The 16,641-nt window shown below is 39.7% G+C and overlaps 1 protein-coding gene and 1 pseudogene across 1 annotated transcript; one reads left to right on the forward strand and one right to left on the reverse strand.

The window, feature by feature from the left end:
* Positions 1–2,509: 2,509 nt before the first annotated feature.
* On the forward strand, positions 2,510–4,093 carry LOC141842710 (early nodulin-like protein 12; annotated as a pseudogene).
* Positions 4,094–6,782: 2,689 nt separating this feature from the next.
* On the reverse strand, positions 6,783–10,748 carry LOC141843628 (HIPL1 protein-like). The gene is made up of 7 exons (XM_074731676.1): positions 10,631–10,748; positions 10,377–10,534; positions 8,812–9,582; positions 8,491–8,707; positions 7,975–8,153; positions 7,512–7,753; positions 6,783–7,350 (listed from the first exon to the last, which is right to left on the reverse strand). Exons 1-7 carry the CDS (start codon positions 10,719–10,721, stop codon positions 6,963–6,965), a joined length of 2,046 nt encoding a protein of 681 aa, XP_074587777.1. The 5' UTR covers positions 10,722–10,748; the 3' UTR covers positions 6,783–6,962.
* Positions 10,749–16,641: the final 5,893 nt, after the last annotated feature.

Raw genomic sequence — 16,641 nt, forward strand, 5'->3', positions numbered from 1 at the left:
ATGGAACACATAGTAGATGGAGTGGAATGGAACACATAGTTGTGCATGCAAATCTAGCTAGTGGCATGAAGCATCAAGTTAGGGTGCTTTTATCGTGGTCAATTGCAGCTTTTCGATTTACCTCTTCACAGATAATCATGGGACCGACTGTGTGGGGTCATTCAATTGCAGCTTTTCAATTTATCTCCTCACAAATGATCATGAGACCGATCGTGTGGAGCCATTGTGATGACGATTCATCTTTTACAGAAATGAAGCATCGAGCTAGTTGTACAAATCTATCAAACTGAATAAGCACTAGGTCTAAATGAGGTTGAACATTTGTGACTTATGAGGAAGCTCAAGGCGAGCTAAATCGACATAGAGAATGAGTAATGATAATGCTAGATTGCACCAACCCAACTAAATGATTAGAAAATTGAATTCAATTCAATTCGGTCAATTAGGTTAGACAAATCACATCAATTGACCGAGTTGAGTTGAACGGTTCAAACTTGTTCGATCTAATTGAATTGTTCAAGGTAACAAGAAGTCTGTTTTTGTTTTTAATAGTTTGGTTTGATGCGGTGGACAAAGTTGATTAGCGAATGCAATTGATTGAGTCAATTGGGGAATACCAACGTGACATATGCCTTTGTGCAGTGTTTTTGACCCTTAAATAAAGGTTTGGTTTCAAAACTAATAACCGTGTCATTGTCATTTGGCTAATCCATGATGTGAGAGTTTGACAGCATTGAGATTATTGTCATTGTCAAAACTAATAATTATTTTTTTCGTCCGATTAATTTAAAAAGTAGATGATCGAGTAAATCTAAAAGATAATTTATATACACTCAACGCACAGTTAGGGTGAGTATTCGGTTAAAATCGAATCAAATTAAATTGAATTAACCGAAAATCGAATAAATCGATTTTTTTCGAACCAACCGAACCGATCAAATTTCCTAATAAAAATTGAATAAATCGAACTGATATTTTATCGGTTAATTCGGGTTTCGACCGAATTAACCAAATTTTTTAAATATTATAAAAATTTTACTAATAAATTAGAGATTTATACATTTATTTACTTAGAATTTATAAATTATTTTTTTAATTTAATTAATTCAGTTTATTCGGTTTAACCGAATAAGAAAATTTAAAACAAAAATCGAACCGAATTAACTAATTTTTTTTAAAAAATAACCGAACTTCCGAAATAACCGAACCGAATTAAAAATTCGGTTCGGTTTGATCGGTTTATTCGGATTAACCGAATTTTTGCTCACCCCTAAACACAGTTATCCTCTAAAATATTTATTCTAAATTTCGATATTCTTATCGTTCCTTTGAATGTTTTACCACAACATTATACTTGTGAGATATCTAAGTTTTACCATCCAAAGTGTCAAAATTCTATTGATATTTTTTTTTAATTTTTATTTTCGAAAATAAAAATATAGCATGTAAAATCATGAGGATTGGAATGGTTAATGGAGTGGGCCGAATGGGCTTTGCTAATAGGCCGACATTACAAAAGCCTAGTAAATGTCAAAGAAGAATAAACTAATTATTTTAAGCCAGTTAAAAAAGGAATCTTGCAGTTGGAGCAATCTCGATGTAATTTGAAGATCATGATTCCTCTACGCCTCCACTGTGAAATCTAAACCTTTCTCTTCACGTTACATGATTCAATCTCACTTGAATCAGGCCAGACATGGATCAAATTTGTTCAGGTTGATGTGAAACCTACGTAAAGGCAGGCCATAGTGAACTTTTAATTTCCGGTCTTATAATTATTATTGCACCACCTATGCAACGAGCTAGTCTAGAAGTCAGAAAAGGTCACCCCCACAGATGTTGGCTACTGGGATTATCATTTTTAGTCTAGTAAAGAAAAGGTCCCCGAGGCAATGGTGCAACGGTAGGATTTTCGGGTTGTGACCCAGGGACCCGTGGTTCGATCCCCAACTATGGCGTATTTGCAGAAATTTTCCTCCAAATGGGGATCACAATCAACGGATGCTGGACATCTGGATTGGCCGCCGTATGCGCTTCCCGATTTACTCTGATGGTCGGTGGAAAACTTCCGTGGGACCGGACCGGCCACCCCTAGAGATTAAGTCCATGAGACTGAAACTTCCTGGGGGATTTATCATTAGTCTCCTCAAAGAAAGGTCTCTTGGGCAATGGTGCCGCGGTAGGACATCTAGGTTGTTATTCAGATACCTACGGTTCGATCCCCAGCTAGAAAGAAGGGTCTCCGAGGTTGGGCGTCTGGGCTGACCGCTGCGTGTACTTCCCGATTTATCCTGATGGTCGGTGGAAAACTTCCGTGGGGCCGAATCGATCACCTCCAGAGATAGTGGGGCTAGGACCGATCACCTCCAGAGATAGTATGGGATTTATCATTTTTTAGTCAAGAAAGAAGAAGCCTTCGGAGCAATGGTGCTGCGATAAGACATTTAAGTTGTCAATTCAATTCCCAGTTCTTCATTAGAGATTGTTGCCTCTTTCTTAGTTCTACTAAATGGAGAAGGTAATGGTAATCGTGGCTGTGGTGGCGACGGCGGTTGCTGCTGGCGTCGGGGGCTCAGAAGCAGCGGTTTACAAGTCTGGGGAGTCCAAACTACACTGCGTGGGCTGTAACCAAGAACATCCATTTAGGAGACACCATTGGCGAGCCATTCTAACCTTGCCCTCTCGTCCTTCTTCGTTTTTCGGGACGAATAATTAAGATTTAGGCCCAGTTTACTTGATAGCACGGATGAAGAAAGGAAAAGAATCCGTAAGGAAAATAAATCTCTAGGGGAGGAGAAAGGAAGGTAAATAAAATCCATCCCTCCTTATGTTTGTTTACCTTAAGCTAGAGAAGGAAAAATAAAAACATCTCTAGTGTCCAAAATACCCCCATCTTCTTCTTCCTCGGCATCGCCATAGCTCCTGATCGCTCTCTCTCCCTCGCCCCCACCGGCCGCCCCCGATCGCCCTCCGCCGCCCCGCCGTTGCCGATTCCGCCGTGGACACGACCGCCCCCCTTGCCATTGCGGCTGCGGTCGTGTCCACAGAAGAGGAAGAGTCAAAAAGAAAAAGAACTACCAAAATCACATCCTCAAACTTACCTTCTCGAAGATCCAAAAGAGGCAGCTTCTTCTTCTTCGTCTTCTTCTTCCTTCTTCTTTGTGGATCTCTGAAAGAAATAAAAGATGAGAAGGAAACAACACCCAGTCTCAGAGCCGAGGCATCAGGTTCTCCACCAAAAGCAGGCCTGTAACAGGAACATCACAGAAGGAGGGGAAGCATCATCACTCATCAGCAAAGGCAGAGGCAGAGTGCCATGCGTGCTGGCGCCGGAGTGGGCGGGGGGAGGATGGGGGCCGGCGACGGCGCCGGAGTGGGAGGAGAGGGCGAGGGGTGGGCGGTGATGGGCGCCGGGCCGAGGGACTGCGCGGAAGAGACAGCGAATAGCGGAGGAGAATCCCGTCTTTTGTTTTTCCGTCCCTCCTTTCCGCCCGATTTTGGGGTGACGAATTTTGGAGGAAAAACCATCCGTGGAAGGATTAAATTTCTTTCCCTCCCTAAAATATTATAAAAGTAAATAATGGATGCATGTATACAAAGGAAAATTTTCCGCAGTTTTCCTTTCCGCACCTCCAAGTAAACTGAGCATTAAAGATGATGAACAAATTAATAATGTGGTGATGCAGTGTTCGGGTACTACAAGAACTTCCACAACGTGGTGGAGGTGAGCAAGGAGGAGTACAAAGCGTGCAACGCGGCGTCGCCCATGGCATCGCCACTTACACCACTGGCAACGACTCCGTCACCCTCAACCGCCACGGCCACCGCTTCTCATCTGCGGCGTCCCGGGCCACTGCGCCGCCGGCCAGAAGGTTGATATCAGGATCGCCAAGCCGCCCCCGCTGCGTCGACTACGGCGTCCCGGGTCCCAGCCGGTGCTGCCGCTGGGGGCGGAGCAGCCATCGGTTCCGGTTCGGCTCCCGCGCCCGGCCCTCAGCCCAGCGTGGCGGCCCCGAAGGGATGTGCTCTTGCGCCGGAGATGCTATTTCGCCTCTCTGCTATGTCCGCGGCGCTGATTCTAATGCCGTCATGAAACAGAGGCGTGTTAGTTATTGTTCTGTCACTACAGGTGCTGTTTTAAAGCGTGGTATTGTTTGAGAAGAAGAAATCTTGCTTGTCCAAATGATTTGAGAATTCTTGAAAACTATCTATTCTATTTGTTCATGTCTGACCTCGTCGAGTTTTCTTCAAAATTGACTGGTTCTTCTACTGATATAGGAAAGAGAGGCTATTTGGAAATTTGCTGGGAAACAATACGTCAAGATTATATGTGAGAATCAATCAGAGTTTAGAATGGACGACGAGAAACTCGGCGTGGCCACTTTGACATTAAGTCAGAGTTGCTTGAGGTGTGAAAAACATAAAGAAATAGAATGAAGAAGCAGAGTACCCTGGAGAGATATTGCATTCTCTTTAATTATCTTTTTTTGAAGGATTTATATAACTGTCTTGAAGAGCATCTCCACATCGAACGCGTTATTTTCTTTCAATGCATGGGCTGGCGGAGAACCAGATTCAGCAGCTGTTGTTGATATCTCTATTCACTGGATGCCATGTGTTTGGTGGATAGTATCTATGGGATCAAGTATAACAATTGCATGACCATTTTGTCACCCTTATAATGTAAAATGTCTTTAGAAATATTTATCATCGTTGTCCATTTGGGGTAACTTAGTTGAAGATGGGGTTAAGGGTTCGAGTTCTCTGAAGTCATGTGATCAAGCTGAATGAATCGAAGGGTTTGAACCCTCTGGAATCGAGTGGCCGAGTCGAAGGAAGAGTCAAAGAGGCTTGTGCCCTTTGGGGTCGAGTGACCAAGCTGAAAGAGTTGGAAGGCCTAAACCTTCTGGAATCGAGTAACTAAGCCGAAGGAGGAGTCGGAGGAGCCTGAGTCCTTTTCGATCGAGTGACCAAGTTAAAGGAGTCGAAGCATCTAAACTTTTGAAATCGGGTGGTTGAGCTGAAGGAGGAGTTAGAAAAGCTTAAGCCTTTTGGGGTAGAGTAAGCAAGCTAAAAGAGTCAAAATGCCTCAATCCTCTAGAATTGGGTGGTTGAGCTAAAGGAGGAGTTAGAGAGACATGAGCCTTCTAGGGTTGAGTGACCAAACTGAAGTAATCGAAAGGCCTGAACCCTCTGGAGTCAGATGGCTGAGCCGAATGAAGAGTTAGAGGAGCCTGAGCTTTCGGGAGTTGAGTGACCAAGCTGAAGTAGTCGAAAGACATGAACCCTTTGGAGTCAGGTGGCCAAGCCGAATGAGGAGTCAAGGGGCTTGAGCCCTCTGGGTCGAGTGATCGAGCTGAAATTGAAGGAGGAGTCGAGGGGATTGCTTTAACCTCCACCTAAATTTGACTTTGACCTTCCAACTATGTTTGAATGTTGACTTGACTTTACCACATGTAGATTCTTCTTTCCACTATATCACAAGCCTCTCTCTTAAATATAGTTGAACGAGCCTCGAATTTGATTGATTGGATTGAGATGACTGTATCTCGACTGCTAACTTGAACTTAGGGATAACATGAAACCATATTTTCACCTCCTTATCGAATGCGGGCAACACGCGTGATAGTGTATCATTCCTGGGATTAACTTGTCCTATTCAATCATAAATGCTGCCTAGTATGAGGATGCCACATGTTAAGTAGTGCAGGATGCTTGGTTCGAGGCAACTATTGAGATTTTATTGATTTGGTTGTGAGATTGAACGGCTTAGAATGGTTGCCTACTTTTTTTCTTTCCCCAATCCAATGATAGATATTCTGAGTCTAGGGTGTATTAGGGTTGACAACAAAGGATGGTCGCCGCACTAACCATGTTTGTCATCTTTAAGCAGCATCTGGCGATTCTCTGCAACTTCGAAAACACTTTTGTTTGTAAGTCCTTTGCATTGCCCTCCATTGTTTCTGTCGCTCGTCTTTCTTCCTTGTTATTCATGGTGACTACGAGTTCTTCCACTCCTTTGGGCCATGGAGTTAGATCTCAATGGAGGAAACCTAGACTAGATAAAGATGCAATTCAAAATTTCAACCGACTATAGGTTAGTGATTCCCAATGCTCTCGATTGATCGCACCATCCTCTTGGTCGTTTTTTGGACAAGCTTTGTTGAGATATCAAAAGTCTACGCAGACTTTTCATTTGCCTCCAGCTTAGGAACTACCACTACGTTTGTCAACCAAGTCGGGAATTGAACTTCTTGAATATGGCTAGCTTCCGTCAACTTGGTAATCTCAACTTTGATTATCTTGTCTTTCTCTAGCCAAAAGTGCTACTTCTTCTGCTGGACTAGCTTGACTTTTGAATCAAGGTTAAGTTTATGTTTCATGATCGTGGGTGATATCCTTGTGACCTTTTTAGCCGACCAAGTAAAAACATCATAATTGTGAGAGAGGCAGACAATTACCTTTTGCTTCAAATTGGGGAGGAAGTCGGTTGCTACTTGAGTCGTGCAATTTAGGTGATCAAGGTCCATTGACACATCTTCAGGTTCTTCGATTGGCCGAGTTGGGGCAATATCATGGACGAAGACTGGACTTTGGGTGATTGAGCAAGAGGGGAGAATCGAGTGACTAAGCAGATGGGCATGCGCCCTCATGAAGTGATTGAGCGAGTGACCAAACTGAAGGGGTCTTGACTGGGTCTGAACCCTCTGAAGTCGATTAAAGCGTGGTAAGCCGAAGGAGGAGTGTATCAAAGCAAAATGAATCAAGAAGCTGAGCCTAAAGTTCTGAACGATAACAGGATCATTCTCCTTCACTTGCAATCCTTCAACTGAAATCGAGAACACTTCAAACGCTCTCACTGCAATCTTTCAATACAAATCAAACACGTTTCAACACTCAAAAAGGCCTAAAAAATTCACAATATTAGAGACCAATCTGACTCTATTCAAAAAACTAAAGGCCTAAAACATCCACCACAGCAGCGAAAATAGCATCATAACCACCCTCCCCAGCAGCACATCGGTCGGGCATGCAGATGAAGATTGACCAGGAGCTGAACTCCCCGTCCCGGTGGTGTTCTCCAATGGGCAACTGTAGTTGCAGTGGCTCGGAGAAATAATTCTGTACACACCGCTGCTGCTTAACAGGAAGACATCCTTTCTGTTGTCTTCCCCAAATGAATATACATACCCTAAGTTTGGAAGAGGACTTCCGGCGACAGCATCGCATGGAATCGGAGAGTTCTTGGCGCAGCTGAAAGGAATCAAGGTGCTGGTGTAGTTTCCACTGTTTTCAGGTATCTCTGTGCCTGCCCAAATATCTCTACCATATAGATCTGCATACAAGTACCTGTTTAAAGAACTAAAGCTTTAATTTTTTGTTGAATGCCCTGTATCTCAACAGTTTCATATGATCAATTAGATCTCAAGTTTAATCTGAAGCTTAAGCTGTTAGAAAAGGACACAACCGATGTATTTATAGTTCAGAATTCAGTATTACAGTTAGCTTACCTTCCATACAAGCAAGGGTCTATTGTCGACCTGTAGACATAACCGCCGGTGATCGATGCAGAGCCCATCGTCGTGCTTATATCGGAGTGGGTGTAACCCATGATAGGGAAGATTGGGTTTATGGAGCTAAGTGACATGTTGACACTGGGAGACCCTTGTGGTATATAAAGATTAGGACCCTCGTAGACATGCCATCCATAGTTTCCACCCTTTGTGATCAAATCTACCTCCTCATACACCTCCTGTAATTTTGTTCGAATCAATTTGCATACCGATCTTTGGCAACTAAAGGCACTTTATGTTTCAGAAGGCAAACTTGATTGGAAGAATTACATAACAGTATTTCCAAATGCAAGAAAAGGATCAAAACTTGCAAGAAAATGCATGTTCTCATATGGTAAGCATCAAATGGAACAAAGTTGCAAAAACAATTCAAGACAAGATAATCAATGGAAATAAACACCTGGCCAACATCTGCACAGAAGAAATAGGAAGGTCTTTCTAAGTCAAAGCTGCATCGCCATGGGTTCCGCAGACCGAAGGCCCATATCTCAGCTTCTAGTTCACGATCGACTGTGTAAGGATTATCGTTTGGAATGGAATAATTCCCCCACAAACCAAGATCATTTATTTGACTCACACCTGTAAATAGACGGTAGAAGTTAGAATAACTAATAGTTTCACTGGATATTGCCTTTCATGATAGGTAGTAGAAATGCCCTCTTATTTAAGCTTTTTTCAAAATACTAAACGTATATCAAAATGATGTGGAGTCTTCAAATTTCCTGGACTTTATCTGAATTTCCAAAAACTTCGATACATAAGCACTATAGTTCATTTGTCAGTATATGCAAAAAAGATACTTCACACTAGAATTTGGTGTATTATCACTACTTGGATTTAAATAGATTATAGCTTGCATTCTATAACTAGGCGCAGGAGGAGTTACAGAAACAAATAAGCTTGCTAAGAGACTTACTTTGAATGTTGTTTATGTCAAGTCGCATAATTTTTCCGAGCAAAGCTTTCTTGTTTTGAGCAAAGTTGAAGGGATCCCCCCTGTTTCCACCATCTCCCATCATGAAATATAGATAGCCATCTGCTGGTCCAAATAGAATTTGCCCACCATGATGTGTTGTAAATGGAAGGCCCATAGTGAAGATCCTTCTTACTTCTTGTGGATTGGCACTAGTTGCCTAGAATCGATAGGCAGCGCAATTCATTTGCAATTTGTTACATATACAAGGTAAAAGAAGAAAGAAAAAAGTTTTCTTAATCAAAGACATTTGTCGATACATACTATGGAAGGTGCTGCTGAGGAGCCATTGGCAGTATATTCAGCCACAACAACCTGATATTGACATGGTTGGGCACCATTATCATTGCCAAGACTTGAAGGATCACATCCTGCATCAGAATTACAGGAACATCTTCCAGAGCAGCTTGTTGATTGAAGCTTATCGCAATTGTATGAAACAAAAAACCGACCGTTAGTTGTAAAGTTGGGGTGAAATGCCAGACCCATCAAGCCAAATTGAGTGTCATAGTGAACAACATCAGTTAAATCGAGGAAGGGGTTGGACTCATCAATCTCCAATGTCCCTCCTGATCCTTGTTCAGGAATAGTAGCTAACCATATTTTACCAGCTTGATTCGATACAAAGACACGGTTAGAGCCATCAGGGTGGGCAACCATGTTAAGGTAAGATCCGTTTCCAATTCTCTCAAGGCAAAGACCTTTTGGGTTGGGTGAGGCTGTGCTTCTATTAAATGAGGCTGAGTTACCATCGAAGCATAGAGTGTTGTCACCTGATGGACCTCCGAATGTTTCACAAAAATCTGCTTCAGAATGCCAGATATCATTGAGTCTAGAAGACGACATCGGCAATCTGGAAAATGGAGAATTCTGAATTGTTACGTTGTTGCAAGAATCCCAAACTTGTCTACAAAAGCTTTGGTTGGAGACCCTAGCAAGTGAAGAGATTGCTGAGACAGTAGAGTTGCATAGATTAGGAATTGTCCCAAGCTGCGCACCCATATCGAACAATTCAGCAGAATATGGATCACATATCTGAAACAAATAGAAGAATTTTTTGTAATCCCACTTTTGTGATAAGGAAACTGGTTAAAGAAACATGAAAAACATAAAACTAGAGTGACAGAAAAGTGAATATGGTATAAATTGGCAATTTGTTATGCTTCAAGAACTTGATTAGGACCAGTATCAGAAAAGTGACAAACTACGTGGACAAACTTAGAAGTGGCAATGGGCCTCCGACTGACGTCCATACTCCGGGATCCCATCGTCGGTACGGCTCCCAAGCCAATCTTATAAAAAAGGTATAATTTGCAATGGTAAGCAGACTTTTTGGACTTTAAGCTCTCTTTTTCCCACTTTAATTTCTCCATCACTCATCAGAGGACTTTGCTGGACATCTCAGACGCCATTTAAAGCGTGTTAACTCAGGCAGATTCGCCCCGACGGCCGGAAGCTACATCATCAGTGTTCGCGTAGAAAGCGAGTACTTCGTCATCAACGTCCAACAGAGAAGCTATTTCTCGACGCATCAGTCATCTAAATGACGACTCTATGGAGTGTTACATCTCCTCAGTTGACAATTACCAGCGGAGACATGTTCAATCCGGAACAACATGCATTATTGTGTCAAGACCTTTTAAGTGCATTACCAAATATCATTTTACCATCAAATTCACAATACTAGCACTTGATCGGACACCATTCACCGTTCCAGCATATCAGCCGGGCATGACTCAATCCAGCATGGTAGGTCCTTGATGTGCCCTCCCTAGGCACGTTGCATCGACACCTTTAGACACATACAGATTGTGATGACGACAAATTACCGCACAGACGATCGATCTCATCACGCCAGCGCATGCCGTGTCGGAGACGTTCAGGGCCTCGAACTGACGCCGGGGCTCGCGGTCTTCGGTGGCGTTGCAGCAGCTGCTGCCAGTGTATCCGCAGAAAGGTAAAGGAGTCTTCAGAGCCACAGGCGCCACTATTACAGAACAATCCCTGATTTAGTTCAAAACCAAGCAAAAATAACACACAAAATTGAACTGAAGTGAGAGAAAGGAGAAGATTGAAAACCTACTTGAATTGGTGCAGAGTTGAAGGGCGTGAAGCCGTGGGAGGAAGAAAAGGAGGAAAAGAGGCAGAGAAGGCCAGATGAAGACTACCTCCATGGTCTCAGCTCAAAGAGTGAGTGACAGACGGAGGAGGTGGTGGTGGTAGAAATAGGGCGCATTCGTGGACCCTCTAGTAGATCTAGTATGGTTGACCTTAAAGCCTGCGAGCTACAACCACACATATAGTCAAACTCTGTTTGGCTGTGAAAAAACAAAAAAGACTATGTTGTTATTTGATTATAGAGGTGTTTAAATTAGGCTTTCTTATTCCAAAGATTTTATTTTGATTATAAATTTTATCATATATTTATTAAATTTTAATTATATGATGAAAAAACTTTTAATTATAAATTTTATCTTATTACGTGATATATATTTATTAATATTTTAATTATACATACTTTTTTTATCTTAATTAAGTATTCATATATTGTAAGATTTAAATATACATAATTAATTAAAATTTTATCTTATTATGTGTATCTTATCGTCTTTTATTGAATGTATGGTTATCTTGTTATGATTTGTCATCATCTTTGGAGTGTTTAGAAGACTCTAAAATATTAAACAACAATAAAATGATATTCAAGGCATTCTTTAAAATATCTGACTGAAGGCAATAACTAATTATCATATTTATTTAGTACAAAGTATGATGTAAATTTTTAAAATTTGTATTAGAGCCACTTTTACCTTCGCTTTGATAAAGTAAATTTTTTCAGAAACATATTTATGCAATTTTATGATTACGCAACTTGTTATTTTTTAAAATTATATTATGGGTCCTAAGTCTGTATAACCCATAATAGGCTCTGAGGATTTTTCAATTTAAGAGGTTACATAGAAAATTTTTAAAAATTTAAATTTATTATTTGGATTTTTTTTGAAGTTTTTAAATTTGGTATTTAATTTTTTTTTATAAAAATTTTAAATTAGATATTTGGAAATTTTTTGAAAATTTTAAATTTGGTATTTAAAAATATTATCCTTCCAAAATTATCAATATTTATATTCTTGGAATAATTTACATATGATATATTAATTATTGTGAATATTTCTTGATATACATATGATTTGATGTTGCACTCATAAATTATATATGCAAATTAAGTTGAAAAAAATTTTAACTTATGAAGATTCATTATTTGAATAATTAAATTTAATAGGAATTATAAGATGACATTAAAAGACATGATCCAATTAGGAAATTATTGATAGACTAGTCTTGTTGATGCTCCAGCCTTGGGTTGACATCGGAAGTAATAATCTGCCTGATAATATTGCTCTGTCTAAGGAGGTTGAATTTTAAAGAGGCTAAGTCCTACCAATCTTTCCTGAGAGCACTCTTGAAAGTGTTGACTGTGTTACTAAATAATTATTTTATAAAGATTAAAAAAAATCAAAATTTTATCTAATGAACTATATAATTTTAAATAATTGAGGTTTACCACAACACTCTTAATTATGCAAAATTATACATTAAGTGGGTTAGGATCCTATACTAGACATAAATTATAATTAATTATATAAATATAATAAATTTTATTTCATATGGATCTTTATTATATTTATATGATTAATTAGAATAAAATATTAAATTATATTTTCTTCATTTACCCATAGGAGTTAAAGAGAAAAAAATTGATAATTTTATTATAAAATTATAATAAAATCTAATTGAATTAAAACTTTAGCCAGCATTTTTATGCCATTAGATATTTCTTTAAACATTATTTACATTGGTAAAACATGATATTTTTCTTAATTTTTTTTAAATCTTTGACTTTCTCTGATATCCATTGATACGGTAGAGTCTCTGGACTGACACGTGGTTGCTGTTGGAACATCACATGGTTGTAAAACAGGAAGGAGTAGAATCATTAAGAAAGATTAAAAATACTGAAGATGCGGGTAATTAATAAACCAACACCCCCAGGCCTTGATGGTAGTTGTCCCTAAGGTCTAGGGCTTGACTTCTGCATCCACTCACCTTCATGTATTGACCTCATCTCGGCCTCGAGTCCAGCCTTCTCTAACTCAGCATCATGTGCTGACCTCATCTCAGTCTCGAATCTCGACCTTGAGCTCCAGTTTTAGCATTTGGTCGGCATCACGTGCCGACCTCATCTCGACCTCGAGTCCTAACCTCGAGTTCTAGCCTCGACACTCGCTCGGCTTCACGTGTCGACTTCATCTCGGCGTTAAGTACCGACTTTCCTTACTCGGCATTACGTGCCGACCTCATCTTGGCCTCCGACCTTGAGCTCCAGCCTCAACACTTGCTCGACATCACGTGCCAACCTTAGCCCGACCTCAGGTCCCAACCTTAGCACTTGTTAATCTCAAGAGTCGGTCGACCCACGCAATTAGGGGAGCCTAAGACTATTTCTTCAGAAAAATAAGAAAATATCCTCAAAAGACATGGATGATCAGGATCTTTCTAAAACTGGAACGGATATTTTGGAATAATAACTTAAACGAATACTAATAACTTTATAAAAGAAAGCTCATACCCATGGGCAAAGGTATGCACATATCAAACCTTAATTTTCTCAAGTCCTTAATCTCCTTCCTCACATAAAATCCTAACTTGAGCATCGGAGTGATTTGTCAAGACCCATTTTCGATATTATTCTAACTCTCTTTTGAGTATCTTTTAGGTTCTTTTATCCTCTCAATGACTATTTTTGAAGAGCGTGCACGTCAGTAGTTCGTGGATTGATGGCTTGATCATCCACGGTGTATTGGCGGGAACATCCATTATGATATCCCTAAACTCAAGGGTGATAACTATAAAGTCTATAAGGAAAGAATTCTCCTTCATTTGAGGTAGTTGGACATTGATTATGTTATAAGAAAAGATGAACCACTTGCTATTGATGAACTCAATATTTCTGATGAGATTGACCTTTATGAACAAAGGGAGCGATCTAATCGTCTCTTCGTAATGTTCATAAAGACCAAAATCTCTACAGGTATTCATGGTTTGATTGAGGAGCATGAAAAAGTCAAGGACCTACTTAAGACAATTGATGAACAATTTGCAATTTCAGATAAAGCCCTTGCTAGCACCCTAATAATGAAATTCTCATCATTAAGGCTTGCCAGCATGAAAGGTGTGCGAGAGCACATAATGAAGATAAGGGATATAGTGGCTCGATTGAACACACTCGGGTGGAAATATCTAAAACTTTCCTTGTACACTATATCTTATGCATTCTTCCTCATCAATATAGTCCTTTCAAAATTTCCTACAATATACATAAGGATAAGTGGTTAATCAATGAATTAATGACCATGTATGTACAAGAGGAAGAAAGATTATTGATGGAAATGAGTGATAATATTCTTATGACTGCACAAGGGAAGCTACAAAACCAAGTCAAAGTCAAGGGAAAAGGAAAAAGGAAGATTCCACCCCAATTTGATAGCAAGAAGGAATCCAAGTATTTCTTTTGTAAAAAGAATAGACACATGAAGAAGGATGCAACAAATTTAAGGATTAGTTTGAAAAGAAAGGTATTCCTATCTCACTTGTTTATTATGAATCTAATATGGTTAGTATGATTTATAACACTTGGTGGATTGATTTTGGTTTACAATCCATGTCACAAATATCTTGCAAGGTATGCAAAACCTAAGGAAGCTAATAGGAAGTGAGCAGAACATCTGTTCTGAAAATAAGATGTGCTCACATGTAGAGGCAATTGGAACATATATTTTAATTTTAGATAGTGATTTTGTTTTGAAATTGAAAAAAATATTTTATGTTCCTAATTTTGCAGGAAATTAAATTTCTATTTCAAGGCTTGTGCCATTTGGATACTCTTTCGAATTTCTAAGTAATTCTATAAATTCAATCTTGTTGGAAATGGTATGATGATTGATGATCTTTATTCTATATCTTTGCAAAATAATAGTAATACCACTATGCATGTTCGAGCAGTATTAAAAGATATGTTATAAATGAGGATTATTCTATTTATGGCACTGAAGATTGGGACATATCTCCATAGAGAGATTGGAAGATTAGTAAATGATGGAGTACTTGGTACTTTAGATTTGCTAATTTTGAAACTTGTGTAGACTGAATAAATGGAAAGTAGACCAATAAATTCAAAATGGGTGGCAAGAGGAGTATTGAAATATTAAAGATTATATATATATATATACAGATATGATATACTGCGCAATTGTTTTGCGCGAGCCGTCCGCGACATCTGACGTGGCGAGAAGTTTCACTGTGCATCGTCCACGCATTGTCCACGGTGGCCGGCGAAACGAAGGAAACCCTACAAAATCCCGCCTCTCCCAAATCGCGCGGCCAAACCTCAAAATCGCCACGCTTCCCTCTCCCTCGTCTGCTCTCCACGGCGATTCTGAGATCCCAAAATCGGCCTCCTACGCTCGAAAGCCTTCCCGATTCTGCTCCGCTTCCTTTTTGTCCTGCGGAGTTTGTATCCCCGTCACCGTCGCTCCTCCTGCAAGTCGTCCGTCGCTCAAACCCTAGCAGCCGTCTCGAGCGACGACGCCATCCTCTCTCCATCTCAGCCGGCGTCGACGCTCCTTTGCCAACTCCGCCTCCGCGCTCCGCGTCGCATCTCCTTCGCGGTCGCAGGCGGCTCGGCCCTCCGGTGATCCTCTCTGCGTCGCGCGAGGGGAGGAAAGCGTATTCAGTCTACTACTGAGGGTCGAGATCTTGCGTCGACTGGTGGCTTAATGAAGGTCTTCTCCTCACTGACATCATTAGGGTTTAGGGTTTAGGGTTTACTTGTTGCTGGTTGGACTTTGAGGAAGATACAGTGGAGTACTTGTTGAAGACAACAAATCGCCATGATATATTCTGAAGACGAAGATTTTCTATCATCTATATCGTCTACCAAGGTTCAATATTATATATATATATATATATATATATATATATTGTCGAGACATAGATATGCATGATCTAAAATACTTCATCTCTTTTATTGATGATTACTCATGATTTATATATACCTGCTTCATAATAAGAGTGAAGCATTAAGTGTCTTTAAGATATTTAAGGCTGAGGTAGAAAAATAGTATGAAAATAAATTAAGATCGTGAGAACAGATAGAAGTGAAGGATACTGTGGTAGATACATTAAGAGTGGACAAGCACTTGGTCCATTTGTGAAGTTTCTTTAAAAAAATGAGATTGTTGCCCAATACACCATGCTTGGTTAACCTGACTTGAATGGTGTGGTTGAGAGAAGAAATTAAACTTTAATGGACATGGTTAGGAGTATGCGTAGCAACTACAAACTTCATAATTCTTTTGGATTGAAGCTCTTGAAACGACAGTGTATATATTAAACCGAGTTATAATCAAGGTTGTTTCAAAGACACCATTTGAGTTGTGGAAAGGTTGGAAACCGAGTTTACAACATATACACATTTAGGGATGTCCATTTGAAGTAAGAGTTTATAACCCACAAGAAAATAAACTAGACCCAAACACTATAAGTGAGTATTTCATTGGATATGTCAAAAGGTGCAAAGGATATAGATTTTACTGTCCATCACACAGTACTGGAATTGTGGAATCAAGAAATACAAAATTTCTTGTGAATCTCCTGACTAGTGGGAGTGATCATTTTTAAGACATAGCTTCTAAGAAAGATTATATTAATGATCAACCACCTTGTTCAAGTTATGATTGGGTTGTCATTCATGCCTCTCAAGCATAAATGGGTGTAAGACAACCAATTGAGGAGATTCTACAAATTGTTGATGAAATTCTAGTTAATCAAACTGATAATGAGAAACAACAAGAAATTATTCAACCAATTGAACAATAAGTTCCTCAAGAAGATAACTTAAAAAGATCTACTAGAATAAGGTAATCAGTAATACCTAGTGACTATGTTGTGTATCTATAAAACTCAAATTTTAATGTTGGATCCGAAAATGACCCTAAAATATTTTCACAAGCTATGAGTTGTAGTGAATCAAAA

This window comes from Curcuma longa, chromosome 12 (assembly GCF_044706935.1).
Source record: "Curcuma longa cultivar G26 ecotype Majalengka, Jawa Barat chromosome 12, ITB_CL_G26_1.1, whole genome shotgun sequence".
Taxonomy (NCBI): Eukaryota; Viridiplantae; Streptophyta; class Magnoliopsida; order Zingiberales; family Zingiberaceae; genus Curcuma; species Curcuma longa.